This window comes from Artibeus jamaicensis, unplaced genomic scaffold (assembly GCF_021234435.1).
Source record: "Artibeus jamaicensis isolate MK-2021 breed Jamaican fruit bat unplaced genomic scaffold, CSHL_Jam_final scaffold_537, whole genome shotgun sequence".
NCBI classification, from domain to species: domain Eukaryota; kingdom Metazoa; phylum Chordata; class Mammalia; order Chiroptera; family Phyllostomidae; genus Artibeus; species Artibeus jamaicensis.
Genome location: NW_026522047.1, coordinates 41,540,753 through 41,558,109, shown reverse-complemented (window position 1 = coordinate 41,558,109; position 17,357 = coordinate 41,540,753). Strand labels below are relative to the sequence as shown.

At 52.1% G+C, this 17,357-nt stretch overlaps 1 protein-coding gene across 1 annotated transcript in view; it reads left to right on the top strand.

The window, feature by feature from the left end:
- The window catches only part of ZFR2 (zinc finger RNA binding protein 2), a 40,495-nt gene extending 26,162 nt beyond the window's left edge, over positions 1–14,333 (top strand). Inside the window, exons 13-19 of the mRNA XM_037165289.2 lie at positions 3,607–3,778; positions 7,326–7,464; positions 9,525–9,628; positions 9,911–10,006; positions 11,418–11,529; positions 12,302–12,399; positions 13,139–14,333. Coding sequence (XP_037021184.2) covers positions 3,607–3,778; positions 7,326–7,464; positions 9,525–9,628; positions 9,911–10,006; positions 11,418–11,529; positions 12,302–12,399; positions 13,139–13,399 — 982 coding nt within the window. The 3' untranslated portion in view covers positions 13,400–14,333. The remainder of the gene's footprint in view (positions 1–3,606; positions 3,779–7,325; positions 7,465–9,524; positions 9,629–9,910; positions 10,007–11,417; positions 11,530–12,301; positions 12,400–13,138) is intronic.
- The last annotated feature ends 3,024 nt before the right edge of the window (positions 14,334–17,357 follow it).

Genomic DNA, 17,357 nt, shown 5'->3' with positions numbered 1-17,357 from the left:
AAGTGGAATTATGCAGTATTTGTCCTTTTGTGTCTGGCTGATGCCACTTTAGTTTCTTTTCAGTGTAGTGTTTGGTCCCAAGAAAAGAACATATACCACTGTGAGTTACAAAGTGTCATGATAAAATGATACGATTAAATGAACTAGCCCCTCAGCTTAAGCATGCCAACTTCCCAATAGGTTGCATCTACTTGGGAAAGTAAGCCTTCTTCACCCACCTGGAAGGGAAAACAAGGGTGCCAAAAAGACATTTTTCTCAGCTCTCCTCTCGCGCCCTCATGAATCTAAACCACAGGACTGCAAAGTCTGATGAGAGAAGTCTTTGAAAGGTGGAGCCATCCCAATTCTGAGGTTTACCTGGGACTTTGTGCTTGCTCACAAGTGGGAAAGATGGTCTGGCCATGAGGTGTGACACTGCCTGCAGCCCTACTCGCTGCAGCCTCTGAGCCTCTGAGCCTCGTGCAGAGGAGCCGATGGCGTGGAAGCTACCTGAGGGGTCTCGTACTGCAGACAGGAAGGGGTGCCGCATCCTCGAAGTGTGCATTCAGGTTTTCTGAACAAAACCTTCCCCTCGCTTAATGCTTTGAAGTTCCTTCCAGTATTTTCCCTGTACACTTGTTTTTCTTTTTAATTTGTTTTTTAACTTTGCTTTTTTTTAAAGATTTTATTTATTTATCTTTAGAGGGGAAGAGAGGGAGAGAAGGAGGGAAACATCAATGTATGGTTGTCTCTTGTGAGTCCCCTGCTGGGAACTGGCCTACAACCCAGGCATGTGCCCCAACTGGGAATTGAACCACTATCATCTGGTTCACAGGCCCACGCTCAATCCACTGAGCTACACCAGCCAGGGCTTAACTTTTCATTTTGAAATAATTATGGACTCATCACAAAAGAGCACAGAGAGGGTCCACAGAACCGCCCCCAGCTCCCCGCAGTGTAGACGTGGAAGCAGCCTTTGCATGTGTCAAGGCAGGAAGTCGACACACTTTTACATTATTTTTCAAAAACATGGAAGTGTATTTTTTTAATTGCAACTCAATAAACCATCCTGTGGGTGTTCCATTATTTATGGAACCATTGGAAAGAGCATTTTAGTGTTTGGGTTTTTAAACCGTGATTATGGAAATCCTCTAGCATACACAAACGTGGGTGGAACAGTACTATTACGATGAATACCATGTGAGCATTACTACACCCTGACCAGCTCCCACGACTGCACTTGATTTCTTGGCCCTCCCTCCCTGCCCACTCCATACAGGTTAAAAGGAGATCCTATCAGATATCCCAGTGTTTCTTTACTGAGTGTTTAGTGGGTACCTATCTCTAAATATTAAGGATATTTTTGTTTAACAGACCATAGTGCCATTATCATAAAAAAATTAACAGCGCTGGCTGGGGTGGCTCAGTGGATTGAGCCACCGGCCTGTGAACCGACAGATTTCCATTTCGGTTCCCAGTCAGGGCATGTGCCTGGGTTGCAGGCCAGGTCCCCGGTTGGGGATGTGGGAGAGGCAACCGACTGATGTCTCTCTCGCACATGGGTTTCTCTCCCTCTCTTCCTCCCTCCCTTCCCCTCTCTCTCAAAAAATTAACAGGAATTCTTTAACACCATCAAATGTCCAGTCAGTGATGGAGTTCCCAGCCGCCCCGCAGACGCCACGGCGTGCTTCCTTGGTGTCCCGGGGTCGGTGTTCCTGTTTTCCAGGCTGTTTTTCAGACTGGTTGGCAGACTTCTGAGTCTGTACATCTGCAGGTTCCCCCACCCTCTGTTTTCTGCTTTCTCTGCCTTCATGAGTCTCACTTGCAGACTCTGGTCCTTGCCCCCTAATCCAGACGTCCCTGCTCTGGATTTTGCTGGTGGCCTCCAGAGTCAGGTCCCCTCAGGCCTTGGGCTTTAGAGCTCTGTGGTCCTCAAATGGATAAGAATATGTCAACATGGTTTTTATAAAAAGGTTATCTCCTGCCCTGGCCAGCCAGCTCAGTTAGTTGGAGCATTGTCCTAATGCATCAGGGCTGTGAGTTCAATCCCTGGTCAGGACACATACAGGAAGCAACCAATGAATGTATAAATAAGGGGAACAGCAAATTGATGATTCTCTCTTCCCCCTTCCTCTCTCTCTCTAAAATCAATCAATAAAAAAATGTTTAAAGAAAGGTTATCTCCTATCCTTAGAAATGTCACAAGTATTCTGTCCCTCTCTTCCTCCTTTCCCTTCAGGGGAAAAAAAGTGATCGTTTCCCCCATTAAAAGAAATAATAACAATATATTTGTCCTCTTAGTTGTCAGTGACATTCATCATTACAAATACAACTTAAGATGTACAAACCTCTCTGGGATATGCCAGTGATAATGTATTATTATATAATGAAATGTTTTTAATGTTAAAAAAAAAGTCCCAAAGAAAACAAAGTGGTTATTAGAGAGTAGCAGGAAAGGGGGGCAGCTTCTGGAGCAGGGGCTGGGACATCTGTGTAGAGGTCCCTCGTGTGAGAGCACCCACGCACCAGTCCTGGGAACTGGGGCAGAGGGCTGAGCCTTGTGGGGCTGGAGGAAATAGGAAGGGGCTTGGGGCCAAAGTGGCGATTTTCAACCGGTGTGCTGCAAGAATTTTTCAAACGTGCAGAACCTGACTGTTTAGTCAGGGACACTGACTTTTCCCTCAGAGTGTCAAATAAAGAAAGGACAGCAGTCAACACAGCGATAGCCACCGGCAGGGATGCTGTCTTGAACCATAAATACTCGTGTGTAGGTCAATATGACAGAGTTGCATCTAATTGGTCACGTCACATAATAAGGTTGTATCTGATTGGTAAATTTTGGTACCAGAAATCCTTATATACAAGTATGGGCACCTGATTTTTTTTTTTAAGTCACTTTGAAGCAAAAAGGGTAGATCAAAATTATACCTATTTTTTGTCAGATTGGCCAAAAAAATTTTTTGTTGTGTCATAGAATTTTAATCATTAGTTCATATGTGCCATGAGATGAAAAAGGTTGAAAATCGCTGGGCTAGAGCATAAGGCCCAAGAGGCAGTGGTGGAAGAGGATGGTGGCAAGGAGGCCCAGTGGGTTGGGCTGGGCGCCTCGGGCCAGGGAGTGAACTTGGGTGTCCCTGACCTGCAGAGGCAAGACTGCAGCAGGGGTCTCCCTCAGGGTGCCGTGGCCCGAGCCCTCCAATGGGCCTGCTTGCAGCATGTTCAGGTTGGGGTGAAACAACCCCAGGGACAGCCTGGAGGGCGCCCAAACCCACGGGCTGACCAGCGTGGCACCATCTGGCTGTGGACCAGGGGCCAGGGGGTTGCCATCTTTGGCCTTTTTCAGAATGCAGGTTAGCAGGAAGTAGTAATAACCACCAGCCCTTAGTAACCACGTATAATATACCCATTGTGGTTCCCAGTGCTTTTCTCAAATATATCTTCTCATGTCTACTTTCTTCAAGTGCATTATGAGAAATGGGGCTCAGAAAGGGCCTTTTCACAGATGAGGAAGCTGAGGCACAGAGGGCCCAGCAAGCTGCTGACAGCCCAGACCCAAGGCAGAGCCGCAGGCTCCCTTTTTCCCTGACCCCTCTTCTCACACATGTGTTTTCGGATTTGTCTCCACAGCAGTGCCAGCCCCTCTGCCCGGGTCCTGAAAGGCGTGGTGCGGGTCGGCCTCCTGGGGAAAGGCCTCCTCCTTCGGGGAGACAGGGATGTGCAGCTGACCCTGCTCTGCTCCCAGAAGCCCACCCACGCCCTGCTGCAGAGGGTCACTGAGCAGCTGCCCCAGCAACTCCTGGTAAGGGCGGCTACCTCCTGGAAGTGGGGAGCGGTGGGACTGCCGCCCTCCCTCCCTCAGGGGTCCCTCAGTCTCCCCAACGGGGATGACTTTGCTTCCACAGTATTTTAAGAAACAAGAGAGGTTGTCATTATTAGATACAAACCAGTCGTTTGTTTGTTTGTTTTTGTAAACAGTTGCAGGGAAAAAGAAGTGGGAACTTCAGGGTTCCTGCATGAAGTGAGTTCAGGGCAACACTGGGAAAATGAAAATGTTCCACCCGGAGAATGCGAACCAGCCATTTAAAAGGCTACGCCTTGAACGGCATGGGAGAGGCAGTGCGGAGAGGGGGGAGCCTCGCAAGTCATGAGGCAGGATGGATTGTGGGCTGGGTTTTCTTAGAGAGCAGTTCTGTTGTCATGGCACTGTTCTCGTGACAGCTGGGGAACAGTGAGACCATGTCGCGATTTAAGCTGATCATCTTGGTTAAAGCAGTCGGTCCCCAGGGTGGTTTCTTCCTGATGTCTCTGGCCCTGTCCCCGTGAAAATTCTGCATCATTCCTCCTACCGGCTTAGTGAGCTCAGGGCACAGACCCGGGCCACCCTCGGGCTCCCGCCCTGGTCAGGAGCAAACGAAAGCAGAGCGAGCTAGCGCTGGTTTATCTCCTGTGAGGAAGTTAAAGCTTGATGCCAGGCGAGAGCACCAGGGAGGAGTGAGTCAGGTCCAGCGGGACAGAGGGAGGTGTGTGTCCCTTTGAGGACATTCGGGTTGTTTCCAGTGCTCTGCATCACCACTAAGGCTGCACAGAACAAGTAACCTTGCGCACACGCCACTCCACACGTGTGGGAGCTCGTCCTGGGGCAGAGTCACCAGGTCGGAGGCATGACTGGGGCTCCAGGTAAGTGCTGCCAGGTCAGCGTCCACCAGCGGTTTCTAAGGTGCGTGGATTTGCCAGCCCAGCTGCGCCTCAGGCTTCGAGTTGTGTCCTTCCCACGGGTGATGATGGTACTTCAGTAGAGTTTTAATTTGCTTCTCTCTTACTGCGGGGTCATCTGTGTCATTGTGAAAAAGGGACACTTTTGTTTCCTTCCAACTATCTCTTCTGTTAATGGCTGTTTATTATTATTATTATTATTATTATTATTATTATTATTACTGTCTTTGTTAAGGGCATTCATTACATATGAAGGCACGTTATATGCTAGGATTGTCACCTATATGTATTTGTTTTTTACATTTTTTATTTTATTTTTTTAAATATATTTTATTGATTATGCCATCACAGTTGTTCTATTTCCCCCTTCATTCCCCTCCACCCTGCACACCCCTCCCCCACCATCCCCCCTTTAGTTTATGACCACGTGTCTCAAGTTCTTTAGATTCTATATTTCCCCTACTATTCTTGCCCTCCCCCTATCTATTTTCTACCTACTGTCTATGCTACTTATTCTCTGTACCTTCTCCCCCTTCTCCTCCCACTCCCCTGTTGCTAACCCTCCATGTGACCTCCATTTCTATGGTTCACTCTTGATCTAGCTGTCCTCTTTGTTTTTGTTTTAGGTGTGGTTCTTAATAACTGAGTTTCTGTCCTTTCACTGTTCATCTTTTTTATCTTCTTTTTCTTAGGTAAGTTCCTTTAACATTTCATATAATAAGGGCTTGGTGATGATGAACTCCTTGAATTTGATCTTATCTGAGAAGCACTTTATGTGCCCTTCCATTCTAAATGAAAGCTTTGCTGGATAGAGCAATCTTGGATGTAGGTCTTTGGTTTTCATGACTTGGAATACTTCTTTGCAGCCCCTTCTTGCCTGTAAGGTCTCTTTTGAGAAATCCTCTGACAGTCTGGTGGGAGCTCCTTTGTAGGTGACAGTCCCCTTATCTCTTGCTGCTTCTAGGATTCTCTCCTTGATTTTCATCTTGGCTAATGTAATTATGATGTGCCTTGGTGTGTTTCTTCTTGGGTCCAACTTCTTTGGGACTCTCTGAGCTTCCTGGATTTCCTGGAAGTCTATTGCCGTTGCCAGATTGGGGAAATTCTCTTTTATTATTTGTTCAAATAAGTTTTCCACTGGTGGCTGTTCCTCTTCCCCTTCTGGTACCCCTATAATTCGGATGTTGGAACGTTTAAAGATGTCCTGGAGGTTCCTAAGCCTCTCCTCATTTTTTTGAATTCTTGTTTCTTTATTGTTTTCTGTTTGGTCATTTTTTTTCCTCTTTCTGGTCCACTCCTTTGATTTGAGTCCCAGTTTCCTTTCCATTACTGTTGGTTTCCTGTGCATTTCCATTCATTTCAATTAGTTTAGCCTTCATATGTTCCTCTAATTTGTGACTAAAATCAACCAGTTCTGTGAGCATCCTGATCACCAGTGTTTTGAACTGTGCATCTGAAAGTTTGGCTGTTTCTTGGTCGCTTAGATTTATGGGCTCTGGGGCTCTAAGTTGTTCTTGAGCCATGTTTTGATCTGTTTGTGCCTGTTACGTACGAGGAGGTGTTCACCAGGGCAGGGCCACCCAGGTCTCTGGTTTGTGACACTTATGTGGGGGCGGGGTCAGAGAGGGACAATGGCAGTCCTCTCTGCCACTTTCCGCCACTGGGGCCTGCACGGTCTGTCTCACCACTTCGCTCCTTCACCGGTTTATCTGCACTCGAATGTGTGACTGCGGTCAGCCCTCAGTGAGTCCACCACCTTGTGCCCTCAGTGGGTCTGGCCGCTACTCCACACCTGGGATCCGCCCACGGCTGCTGGCGCGCCTGGGTTGTGCACCCGGGTTGGTCTGGTGGATCTTTCCTGCCCGACCCCACTCTGCTGCTGGCTCTGCCCCTCTTACCGGTTTGGCTGAAGGGTTCGTTGTTGTCAGACTTCCGTGTAGTTCAATTTTCTGTGGTTTGACTGTGTTTTTGTTGCTAAAACTTTGTTGTTTTTAAACTTGGTTGTGTGAGAAGGCACAGTGCTTCCACCCACACCTCCATCTTGGCAGAAGTCCCCACACTGATGTTCTGTTTTTTGCATTTTTTAAAAGAATTATTAAGTTTTAGAGGGGAAGGGAAGGAGAAAGAGAGGGAGAGAAACTTCAATGTGTGGTTGCCTCTCACACGCCCCCTACTGGGGACCTGGCCCACAGTCCAAGCATGTGCTCTGACTGGGAACCAAACTGTTGACCCTTTGGTGCACAACCTGTGCTCAATCCACTGAGCTATACCAGCCAGGGCTGAATTTTTATTTTTTGACTTTAGAGAGAAGAAGGGAGAGAAAGAGGGAGAAACATTGATTTGTTGTTCCACTTCTCTATGCATTCCTTGGTTGATTCTTGCATGTGTCCCAACCGGGAATTGAGCCCACAACCTTGGTGTATTGGGGTGATGCTCTAACCAAATGAGCTACTCAGCCAGGCCTGAATATAGGCATTTCTGTATGTGTGTACTTCTGGAAGGCGGGCCTATGTCTCAGTTCCACGGAGGCTCCAGACACCTGGCACAGGGCCTGCAACTTGACACGTCCTTGCCGTTTGCACCTGTCTCTCAGCTGGAGTAACGTGGCCTTGTGTTGTGTTTGCATCTCACAGATGGTAACAGAGGACAAGTACGAGGTCTCCTCTGACCTGGCAGCCAACATCATCATTTCATCTTGTGAGGAGCCCAGAATACGGGTCACTGTGTCTGTCACCTCGTCCCTAATGCGGGAGGACCCCTCTACGAACAGAGGTGCAGCTGGGCCCTTCGGTCCAGCCCCCCTCCACACATACTCAAGTGGCTTAGGGAAGCATCTGACTCTGCTCGGGGCAGGTGTCGAGGGTTGGGCATGCGGCTTTCTGGTACTTCTGTTAGCCCTGGATGCCACTGGTCAGATAAGAGCTGGGCCTGTGGCCGTGGAGGAGGAAAACTGGTAACAGGGTCAGGTAGGCTCAGAACTGGGCCCACAGAACTGGGCTGCTCATGTGCTCCTGGGCCTCCCCTATACAGCACCATGCCCCTCCCTTGCCGCCAGGCCTGTGCAGACACCTGCGCCCTGCCCGGGGGAAACTGGCTGTGCCGGATGCCCAGAAGTTCACACTGTCCATTGACCATGGCAGAGGTCACAGCAGACCCTGCTGGTCCCAACATTCTCGTGTGGGATGCGGGGGTCGGGGCATAAGGCATATTGGCATTGCCTGAGAGAGTGGGATGGGGTGCTGGGCCAGGCCAGAGAGTAGCAAGGGCCTCCAGTCACCACCACACAGTGAAGGCCAGCCAACAGGGAGGCACCCTGTGGAACCTTCTGGAAGAGCCCCTAGGATGAGTTTTCAAATTCCATTAATTCATTCTTTTTTTTTAAATAGAGGTTTTATTTATTTTTAGAGAGAGGGGAAGGGGTAGAAAGAGAGGGAGAGAAACATCCATGTGAGGGAGAAACATTGGTTATGTCTCCTACATGCCCCAACCAGGAACTGAACCCACAACCCAGGCATATACTGTGACTGGGAATCGAACCAGGGACCTTTCCTCTGCAGACCAATAACCAACCAACTAAGCTACATGCGTCAGGACTCCATTCATCCTTGAGCTCCCTTCATGATTGTTGTCTGAGAGCCACCAACTATCAGTGTTTTTCTTTAAATCAGTTAATTTTAACACACATTTTTAAAGAGGAGAACCTTTGACTATTAATGGAAAGCCATTGTCAGTTGTTACAAATAGTTAGCTTAAAAAAATTGACATGGGGGCAAAGAACAGCACCATTAAATTCTAGCTGAAGGCCTGGCTAGGGTTTGCTCAGACACACAGGCAGGGGTGGTTGGGAGTGTTAGACAGTGTTGAGCATCCGTGGCCACTAGATGCGGGCTGACCAGAAAGGTTGAGAGACACAGAAGCTCCCCTGTGGCGGTGACCACCAGGAACCTCTCAGCCTCACTCAGGGGTCCACACCCCGGGCTGGCAGTTGCTGGGAGGGTGGCTTATAACCCCTCTTCAAAGACACGCCCCTGCCACCACGGGAGGCAGGAGATCCCTGGGGACATTTCTGGGTGAAACCTGAGACTCACGGTATGACCTAAGTAAGTCAGGTGTCCTTGAATGAGATGAGAATATTCTTGAAGCAATGATAGTAAGAAAGGAAAAACATCTCTGCGTTTCTCTCAGACCCGGAGGCCTTTGTCGTCAACGATGGGATGTGTTCAAATCGGACCCACTTCCTCCCTTTTAATTATACATTTGGAAGTTGCTGGAAATCTGGCTTAGTTCCTAGGTTTCCATCTGCTCTGTAGTTTGCTAACCGAGGGAGTCGGTGCAGAAGGTGCTCAGTAATAAGCATTAAAAATGCTTTCCTTGTAGCCCTGGCTGGTGTAGCTCAGTGGATTGAGCACGGGCCTGTGAACCAGACAATTGAGGTTCAATTCCCAGTCAGGGCACATGCCTGGGTTGCAGGCCGGTTCCCTTCAGGCCAGTTCCCTGCAGGCCAGTTCCCAGCAGGGGACGCACGAAGAGGCAACCATACATTGATGTTTCTCTCCCTCTCTCCTTCCCTTCCCCTCTAAAGATAAATAAATAAAATCTTAAAAAAAACTTTGTGAGCATGAACTTCAGAGGAGGAGGGATTCTCACAGAGATGGTTTTTCTAGTCCCTGTGGTCCCCCAGAGGAAAGAATATCTGGGAGGAAGCATGTGGCTTCCAGATAAAAAAAAGATAAAAAAATGAGTCCCAGAGGAGAAGTGACAGCATAGCCCGTGTGGGGCCAGGGAGGGAGTGAAGTGGGATAGGGCATTCCCCACACGCCCTTTTCTTCTAGAAGGAATGGAAGTGCCCGACCCGGGAGCTGTCTTAGAAGATGTCTTAGACCTGGAAAAGTGTCTCCAGTCACTGGCCGCCCTCCGCCATGCCAAGTGGTTCCAGGTTGGGGGGCGCAGGATTGGGAGGGGGTTCACACGTGTCTGTCCTGTTGGGTGCACCCTTCGCCGCCTCCTTGGCTAGCTGTGTGGCTCGTGCCCATTTGGGAGTAGAACCTGCCCCAGGCCACCTCCCTCCGGGCCGGCCAGCTGTGCTCCCTCACCTCTACTGAGGATAGGACCCCTGGCCCAGCTCACCGCCCCCAAGGTCTGCCCTTGTTCCCTTGGCCTCACACACACCCATGTGCACGTATCTTCCAGAGCTAACTGCGTGCTTCTTCCCCCAAAGGCACGAGCCAGTGGCCTACATCCCTGTGTAATTGTCATCAGGGTTTTTCGAGACCTCTGCCGGCGTGTGGCCCCCTGGGGAGCTCTGCCAGACTGGGTAAGGCAGCGCCCGACAGCCATCCCTGCTCTGGGAGGCCCACAAGGGCCTTATTTCCTCCTGGGCAGGCGTTTCCCCTCCAGCACTTGGCACTCCCAGAAAGGGCTGTCATCGGCCTGTGCACGCAGGAGCAGTAGATCATGGCAGGGTGTCTTGGGGGGGGTCTCTTGGCACTAGGAAGAGGCCTGCTCTGGATACAGCCTCACTTGTCTGTATTTAAACCTTCGACCTCGCAAACAGAACTAGGTAGCATGCCAGCGTGAGGATGCCAGGGAAATGTGTGCCATCGGCGCAGAGGGCCTGGCCAGGTTAGGGACCCAGTACCCACCCTGGCTCCCCTCTGGCCTCTGGACCACCCCTGCCTCCTCTAGAGGGGAGAACCCCTGCGGCTCTGACACCGTATCCCTCCAGCACCTGTAGGCCCCAGAGCCCATGGGGTGAGGGGAAGAGCAGAGAAGAGAAAGAGCAAGGTTTCCCCATGTCCCTGAATATCCAGACTGCGGAGTTGTGAGACCCCCAGCCTCCACTGCCTCTGGGGTCCCGCATCCTGTCTTTCTCTGGGATTATACCTTGTCCCTCGGTAGTTCTGCCTCTGAGCGTTCCACTCTCGTTCCACATACCCACCCGCCGACCCCCTGGCCAGTGCTGGGTGGAACGACCTGTAGGGGTTTTAGTTGTTCACGTTGTTCTCGGGAAGGAGCCAGAGACAGAGCCCCTGAACTCTGAGAGCCATTTGCATTCTGTGCGCAGCCTGATGCTGCCTGCCGTCTCCTCCTGCTCCCAGAGCCAGGCCCCTGGGTCACCCTGGGCCTTACTCATGAGGGCCATCTCCAAAACCAAGGGTTCCAGGACCCACCAGGACCTCTGCCTCCTGCCCAGCGTCCAGGGGCCGTTGCTCTTAGCACCCCCGCACCACAGACAGCACAGGGGCCAGCCTCCTGCTGAGTTACTAGCACAGGTCCCCTGCCCTTGCAACCCCCTGGACTGGGTGGCTCCTTGAAGGAGGAGGCATACCTGGGTAAGCCAGAGTCATTGTGGCCCTTGTGGAGTCATTGTGACCCAGGCTAAATGCACCATGGGTCACAGAGAACAAGTTTCTTTTAACCCTTAAAGCACTAGTTTTTGGTGTTAACGATTGATGGGATTTTGCCAATGGGGAAACTGAGGGTTAGAGATTGAAGAAACCTGCCCGTGGCTATACCAGGAGGTGGTAAAGCCTCACTGACCACCACCCTCTGTAGAACTCAAGGGTGGGTGGGAATTAGAGAAAGAGCTGGGAGGGGCCACCTATTCTGGGGTCCCCTGGAGACCTCCAGCCAAGCCCCCCAGAGCCCTGCCAGCAGGAGATGAGCTGTCTCAGGCGTGCTTCTCCATGGCACAGCATCTCCCTTTCCACCCCCGCCCGGCCCAGGCCATGGAGCTGCTGGTGGAGAGGGCTGTGAGCAGCGCCAAGGGGCCCTTGAGCCCAGGGGATGCCGTGCGGCGGGTGCTGGAGTGTGTGGCCTCTGGGATGTTCCTGACAGGTCAGTCCATGTCGGCAGGGAGCCCACAACACTTGGCATGTAGCAGACTCAGGTACAGAGAGAGCCTCTTACCAACACTCGAGAACAGCATCCAACCTGGATGGAAGGAGGGGCCCAGATGTGCACACACGTCCCCCAGGGGGACGGGAACAGCTCAGTGGCAAGCGGAACTCACCCACAGAGGAGAGGAAGGGTCCAGTGCAGATAGAGCAGGTGGGGGGAGCCACCCCCCGTCTGTAGGCCTGGCACTCATTCTGTGATGGCAACCCTCCTTGTCTGGGGGCCCTGGCTGTCACTGGGTGATGGCCTTGGTGGGAGCATTTCACAAGGAAACCAGCAGACACTCAGAAAATGGGCTATGTATGGAGAGGGTCACCACGGCATGGCTCCCAATAGCAGAAGGGAAGAGAAAAGAACTGTGTGCTCAGGAGGTGGCAGGGACAGAGACGGTGTTTTCTGGGCAGTTTAGTGACCTGGGATGGTACTGTGCTGCGTGACAGACAGACACCCTGGGTGTGACATGGCTACGTGCTCAGGCACACACCCGCAACAGCAGAAAGGGGCTCTGCTGAGTGTGCTCGTGGGGGTAGAGGAGGGGTGGTCCAGGGGAGATGCCCCCAGGGGAGAGCCTGCGCCAGCCTGCGGCATGCCCCCCAGGTGTGGCCATGGGTACCGAGGGGCCCCATGCTCGAATCCTCTCAGGGCCCTGGTGGTGGCAGTCTTTCATGAGGGTGCTCTGTCTTCTTTGCCACCCCCATCTTGCCTCACAAAGATGGGCCTGGGCTCCAGGATCCCTGTGAAAGAGACCAGACGGACGTGCTCGGGCCCATGACCCTCCAGGAGCGGGAAGACATCACAGCCAGCGCCCAGGTAGGGTCACCGGCCCCTGCGGCTCCCCGACTTGGGGCCAGCTCAGCCATGCAGTGGGCAGTGCCCTGGTCCCAGCCCATTTTCAGCAATGCAGCGTCCCAGGAAATGTTCTGGGGTTCCCTTTCCCTGTCCCTGCAGCGATAGGGGGCCTGAGGGGGGGTGGCCCAGGGTCACAGGACTGTTTCTGGGGGCACACCTAGCCTGGCTCAGAGTTGAAGCCACCACAGTGATGAGGCACAGACCTGGGGCCTCACTGGCTCAGACGGCCCTTGGTGCACTACCCCCGCCTCCCCCCGCCGCCCCATGTTCTGTAAATATACCAGTTTGTGGCTGGCCAGCCTCAAGCAAAAAAAAACAGCCCCATCCGTGGTTTCCCTTTGGTTTTTAAGTTTATAAGAAAGTCTCCCAGGGGTACAAAAATCACATTGGGCCCAACATTCAGAAATTATCTTAATGGAAAGAATCAAATTGCTTATGATCAGAGCCAAGTTGGGCAATGCAGGATTTGGGGTCCCTGCAGTGAGGCAGGAAAGCTCTGGCGTCCCTGGGGCGTCCTGGGGAAGTCCCGCCCTTAGCAGCCGAGCAGCTCCCTGTGCAGTTCTTCAGGCCTGACGGTGACTGAGCTCGGCGGTTGCTAGAAGAGTATTGTCAGGGACAGGAGGACCGGAGCGTCACCGTGCCATGGGGCTGGGTGAGCCGAGCACAAGCAGGAGGGTCCTGACCTGTTGTCTGTCCCCAGCACGCCCTGCGCATGTTGGCCTTTAGGCAGATCCACAAGATCCTGGGCATGGACCCCCTTCCACCACCCAAAAGCAGGCCAGGGCTGCGCTTCAGGAAGAGGCTGCAAGAGGTGGGCGAGGCCGAGGGAGGCCCAAGGAAGCAGGCCAGCCCCGTGGAGAGGGGCCGTGTGAGTAGCCTCACCCCCACAGCGGGTCCTGACGTGCCACTGAGTGGACACGGTATCCCCGATGTTGGACGGTTGTGTTCTCCTTCCCAGTAATGTCTCACACACGGGTTTCTTTGAAAGTGCTTGTGCTTTGACCAGCAGTGAAATTGCGTCACACAGCGATGAAAACCTCTGGGTGGGGCAGCTGCTCAGTGTCCTCAGTGCTGCGTGGAAGGTGTTGACGCTCTAGCACAGTGACTTTGAGCCCTGGCTCTTTTGCTAACTTTTAAACTCACCTGGGGATACTACAGGTATGGATTTATAACCTGCTTCCTGTGGCTGCCCCAGACATGCATGGACTTAAAGTCACCAGGACATGCCCATCCGGGACTCGCCATCATGAAGGCTAGCCCTGGGAGGCAGGCTAGGGAGAGTTGGGGTGGGGGCCAGTCCCAGGGGCACACCTGGGCCCAGCCTGCACCAAACACAGCACCCCACTCACCAGCCTGGAAATGGCCCCTCATCCCGGGGTCTGCCGAGCCTCAGCTGGGCTCCTCTCCCATCCCTGCTGTGGGGAGGGCGACAGGGCTAAGTGCCCCTCGACCCCCCTCCCTGGAGCAGCTGTGACCTGAATCTGCCCTGACTTCAAGACTCCTGCCCCACCCCGACCACCGAGTGCCTTCTGCTTACAGGGGAGTTGCTCTGTAACATTTCATTTGGGCCTGGGCGTTGCCTGTTGTCTTCTATCCTCCCTGCGTAGGTCCAGCCTTTGTGAGTCCAGGGCTCCCTTCTTAGGAGCAGGTCTGGGGGCTGTACCTAGTGCAGTGCCCTGGCACTGGTGGACATGGGTGTACCCCTGTGGAGCCCCTGTCCTGCTCTGTCCAAACCTCCCTTTTGGCAACCAGTTTTCTTGGCTGGCATTAAAGGAGAAAAGCTCATCTTCATGCCAACTCAGTCTAGAGTCACTTGATTCCTTTGATTTTGTGTCTGTGTTTAAGGGACGGCCTCTATGCAGCTTCACCTCTGATGTGTAGAGCTACCTGGAAACTTGGAGGTCAGGGGAATAAATGCTTCTTCTCATGGGGACCATTCAGTCCTTAGCTCAGGGCGCAGGGGACCCTGCTGGGCTCTCAGGGCTCTGGGCAGGGGTGTTCCAGCTGCTGCACTTCTCCCACAGACAAAGCATGGGGACAGGGTCCAGGTCTCCTTCACCTCACGGGGGAGAAGCTTCACCCCTACGCCCGCTCTCTCCCTTTGATCCTGGTGGGCGACTATGCCATTGACCCAGCTGCCCAGGCTGGCCACTACCACCACCTGGGTTCCTTTGTGCTGAGGAACTCCCGCCTCTATGCTCCATCCACACTGTCACTCTGCTGCTTCAACCCTCCCACAGCAAGAGCTCCGGGTAAAACTCAGAGTCCCAAAGAAGCCCCCACAAGAACCAATCTGCCACTTTCTGCCTCAGTAACTCCACTTCAGACTCATCAGTCACTGCTTGTCATTAGGCCAGCCAATCTCGTTCCCGCCCCCAGGGCCTTTGCACATGCTGTTCCCACTGTGTAGTAAGCTCTTCCCCTGACCCGTGTGGCCATCGACTCCTCCCCGCCTTCAGGTCTCAGCTCACATGCTGCCTCCTCAGAGAGGCCTCCTTGACCACTTCAGCCTGCCACATAACTGACTAAAATCACCCATTATCTACTCTGGTCGGTAGTTCAGTTGGTTAGAGCATCGTCCCGATACACCAAAGTTGCAGCTTCCATCCCCGGTCAGGGCACATATAGGAGTTAACCAGTGAATGCATCAATAAGTGGAACAACAGATTGATGTTTCTCTACCTTCTTCTCTCTCTAAAATCAATAAACATTTTTTAAATTAAAAAAGAATGTAAAAAAATTACTTATCTGCCTCCCCAGGATGTGAATTTTCTGTGGACAGGAAATGGATCTACCTCACCACACTGTCCCCAGGTTTAGAACACACCAAGTACATAGTAGTAGCTCAGTAAATATGTTAAAGGCTTGAAGCCATACTTGAGATGCCCAAACACAGGTCTTCTCATAAGAGGAATTTGCCTCCTGGCAGTTAGGAAGACACCATTTGTTTCTGTCTCATCCCAAGAAATTACTGTGACAGCTGGGGTGAGAGGCTTCAGTTAGGGCAGTGGCAGTGCCATGAGGGAATGGGAGAATGTCTCTGTCTCCCAGACAAGGCTTGGCAGGCATGCGTCACAGCTGCAGCTGTGTGCAGAGCCCTGCGTCCTGCCGCTGTGCACCGCACGCACACTCGCAGACTCACTTCCTCCCTTACATCCCGCCAGGGGCAGCTCCTGGAAAACACATCACCCATCACCGCTCACCAGTCCCTCCCTGGCTCCCGGGGAAGATGGATATTGTCTTTGCCACTAGGTAGTTTAACACCAGTTCTGTTGACAGAAAATTAAATATGCCCCCACAGTAACTCCAAAAATAATTCAATGAAATTAGGCTGCGTGACAGCAAATCAAGTGGTGGGCTAGCTGTGTATTCAGTCCAGATGGATGAAACGTCTGGGTGATAAGCTTGCTCAAAGCCTGAAGAGTGGGCTTTCCTAATCTCCCCAGCCCTCTTTCCGCTCACCAGAGGACTCCAGGACGGGCCCGAGGGAAGGCACTGTGCTGGGCTCCTGAGGAGCCTGACTGCCAGGAGGGGAGAAGCAGCCTGAGACAGTGAGCAGGACTTCGGGCTTCTGGATGCGAGCTGCGAGCCTGGTTGCTAGGAGACAGCAGCCTGCGTGTGGGCGAGATGACGTGAGGTGTGTGGGCAGGGCTGGAGCTGAACCTGGCAGGCAGTCCCGGGAAGACAAAAAAAGGAAGGGCACATCTGTTGGCTTCATCTGCAAAGTCACAGATAACACCGAAAGATAGCCAGGAAAACACACCATGTCCCCTGGTCCAAAAATAAGTCACACTTGGTTAGCAGGAGCATCTCCAAGGCTCAGCTGGTCCCAGTAGCTTGTTTGGGAAAATGTTGGCTCCATCTTCTCCGTGGTTCTCTTGTTAGTTTGGCTTCCAGGGCTGAGAAGATGTGGGTAAGTAGACTAAGGCTCTGCTGAGCACACACACCGAGGACCTGTTTCTCCTCAAAGTGGGGAGGGCAACCCCGGAGGACTGGGGTGGGGGGGAGTAGCACCCTGTTGGTATCTGCCCAAGCTTGGAGAAATAAAACGTGTTGGGAAACAGACACTCGCTCACGCATGTTTTCAGCAGCATTATTCACAAGAGCTTAGAGGTGGAAAGAACCCAAGCATCTACTGACAGATGAGCAGATCAGCAAAAGGCAGTCCATCCAGACAGTGGAACACTCAGCCTTCAAACAGGAGGAAGTTCTGACCTGTGCTGCACCCAGGATGAACCTGGAGGGCATCACGCTCCATAAAATAAGCCAGACTTATTTTGGCTACTATAAAGAGATGTCATTTTTAATAGCTGCATAATATTTCACCAAATGAACACATGCTGATTTGCTTAACATTCCCCTCCTGTCAGACATTTCGATCGTTTTCAAAAGTTATCAATTATAACGTGGCAAAATGTTCTTGAACAGTGGGGATTCCGTCCCTCCCAAGCATGGAGTTTCTCCTCGAAGGCGTGACTCCAGAAGGCATGTGAGGTCTCCGGGTGGAAGCTGATGCCCCGTGAGAGTTCTGCCAGTTTCCCTGCCACTGCAAAGGACGGGGCCCCAGGCACCACTCCCAAGGCAGGACTGTGCCTTCTCATTTTAAAAATTACTTTTCTGCACATGGACATAAGTTTTAACAGGTTTTCTTCTGTGACATTTACATTTCCTCCACTACGGTTCTTTCATTCTCTTATTCACTCAACCCGTGTTTGTGGGAGACCTGTTACGTGCCGTGGGCATTCATATGTCTTCCCCATAGGGATGTGGGGAATTGTTCCCTATGCAATCAGCAAACACCACCCTCCCTGGGGAAAACCAGAGATGAACCAGAAGTTGTTACTTCATGTGGTGAGGGGGACTTTGGGCCCTGGGCCCAGATTAGCCCTTGCACGTATCAGCTGTGGGGTGTCAGGACA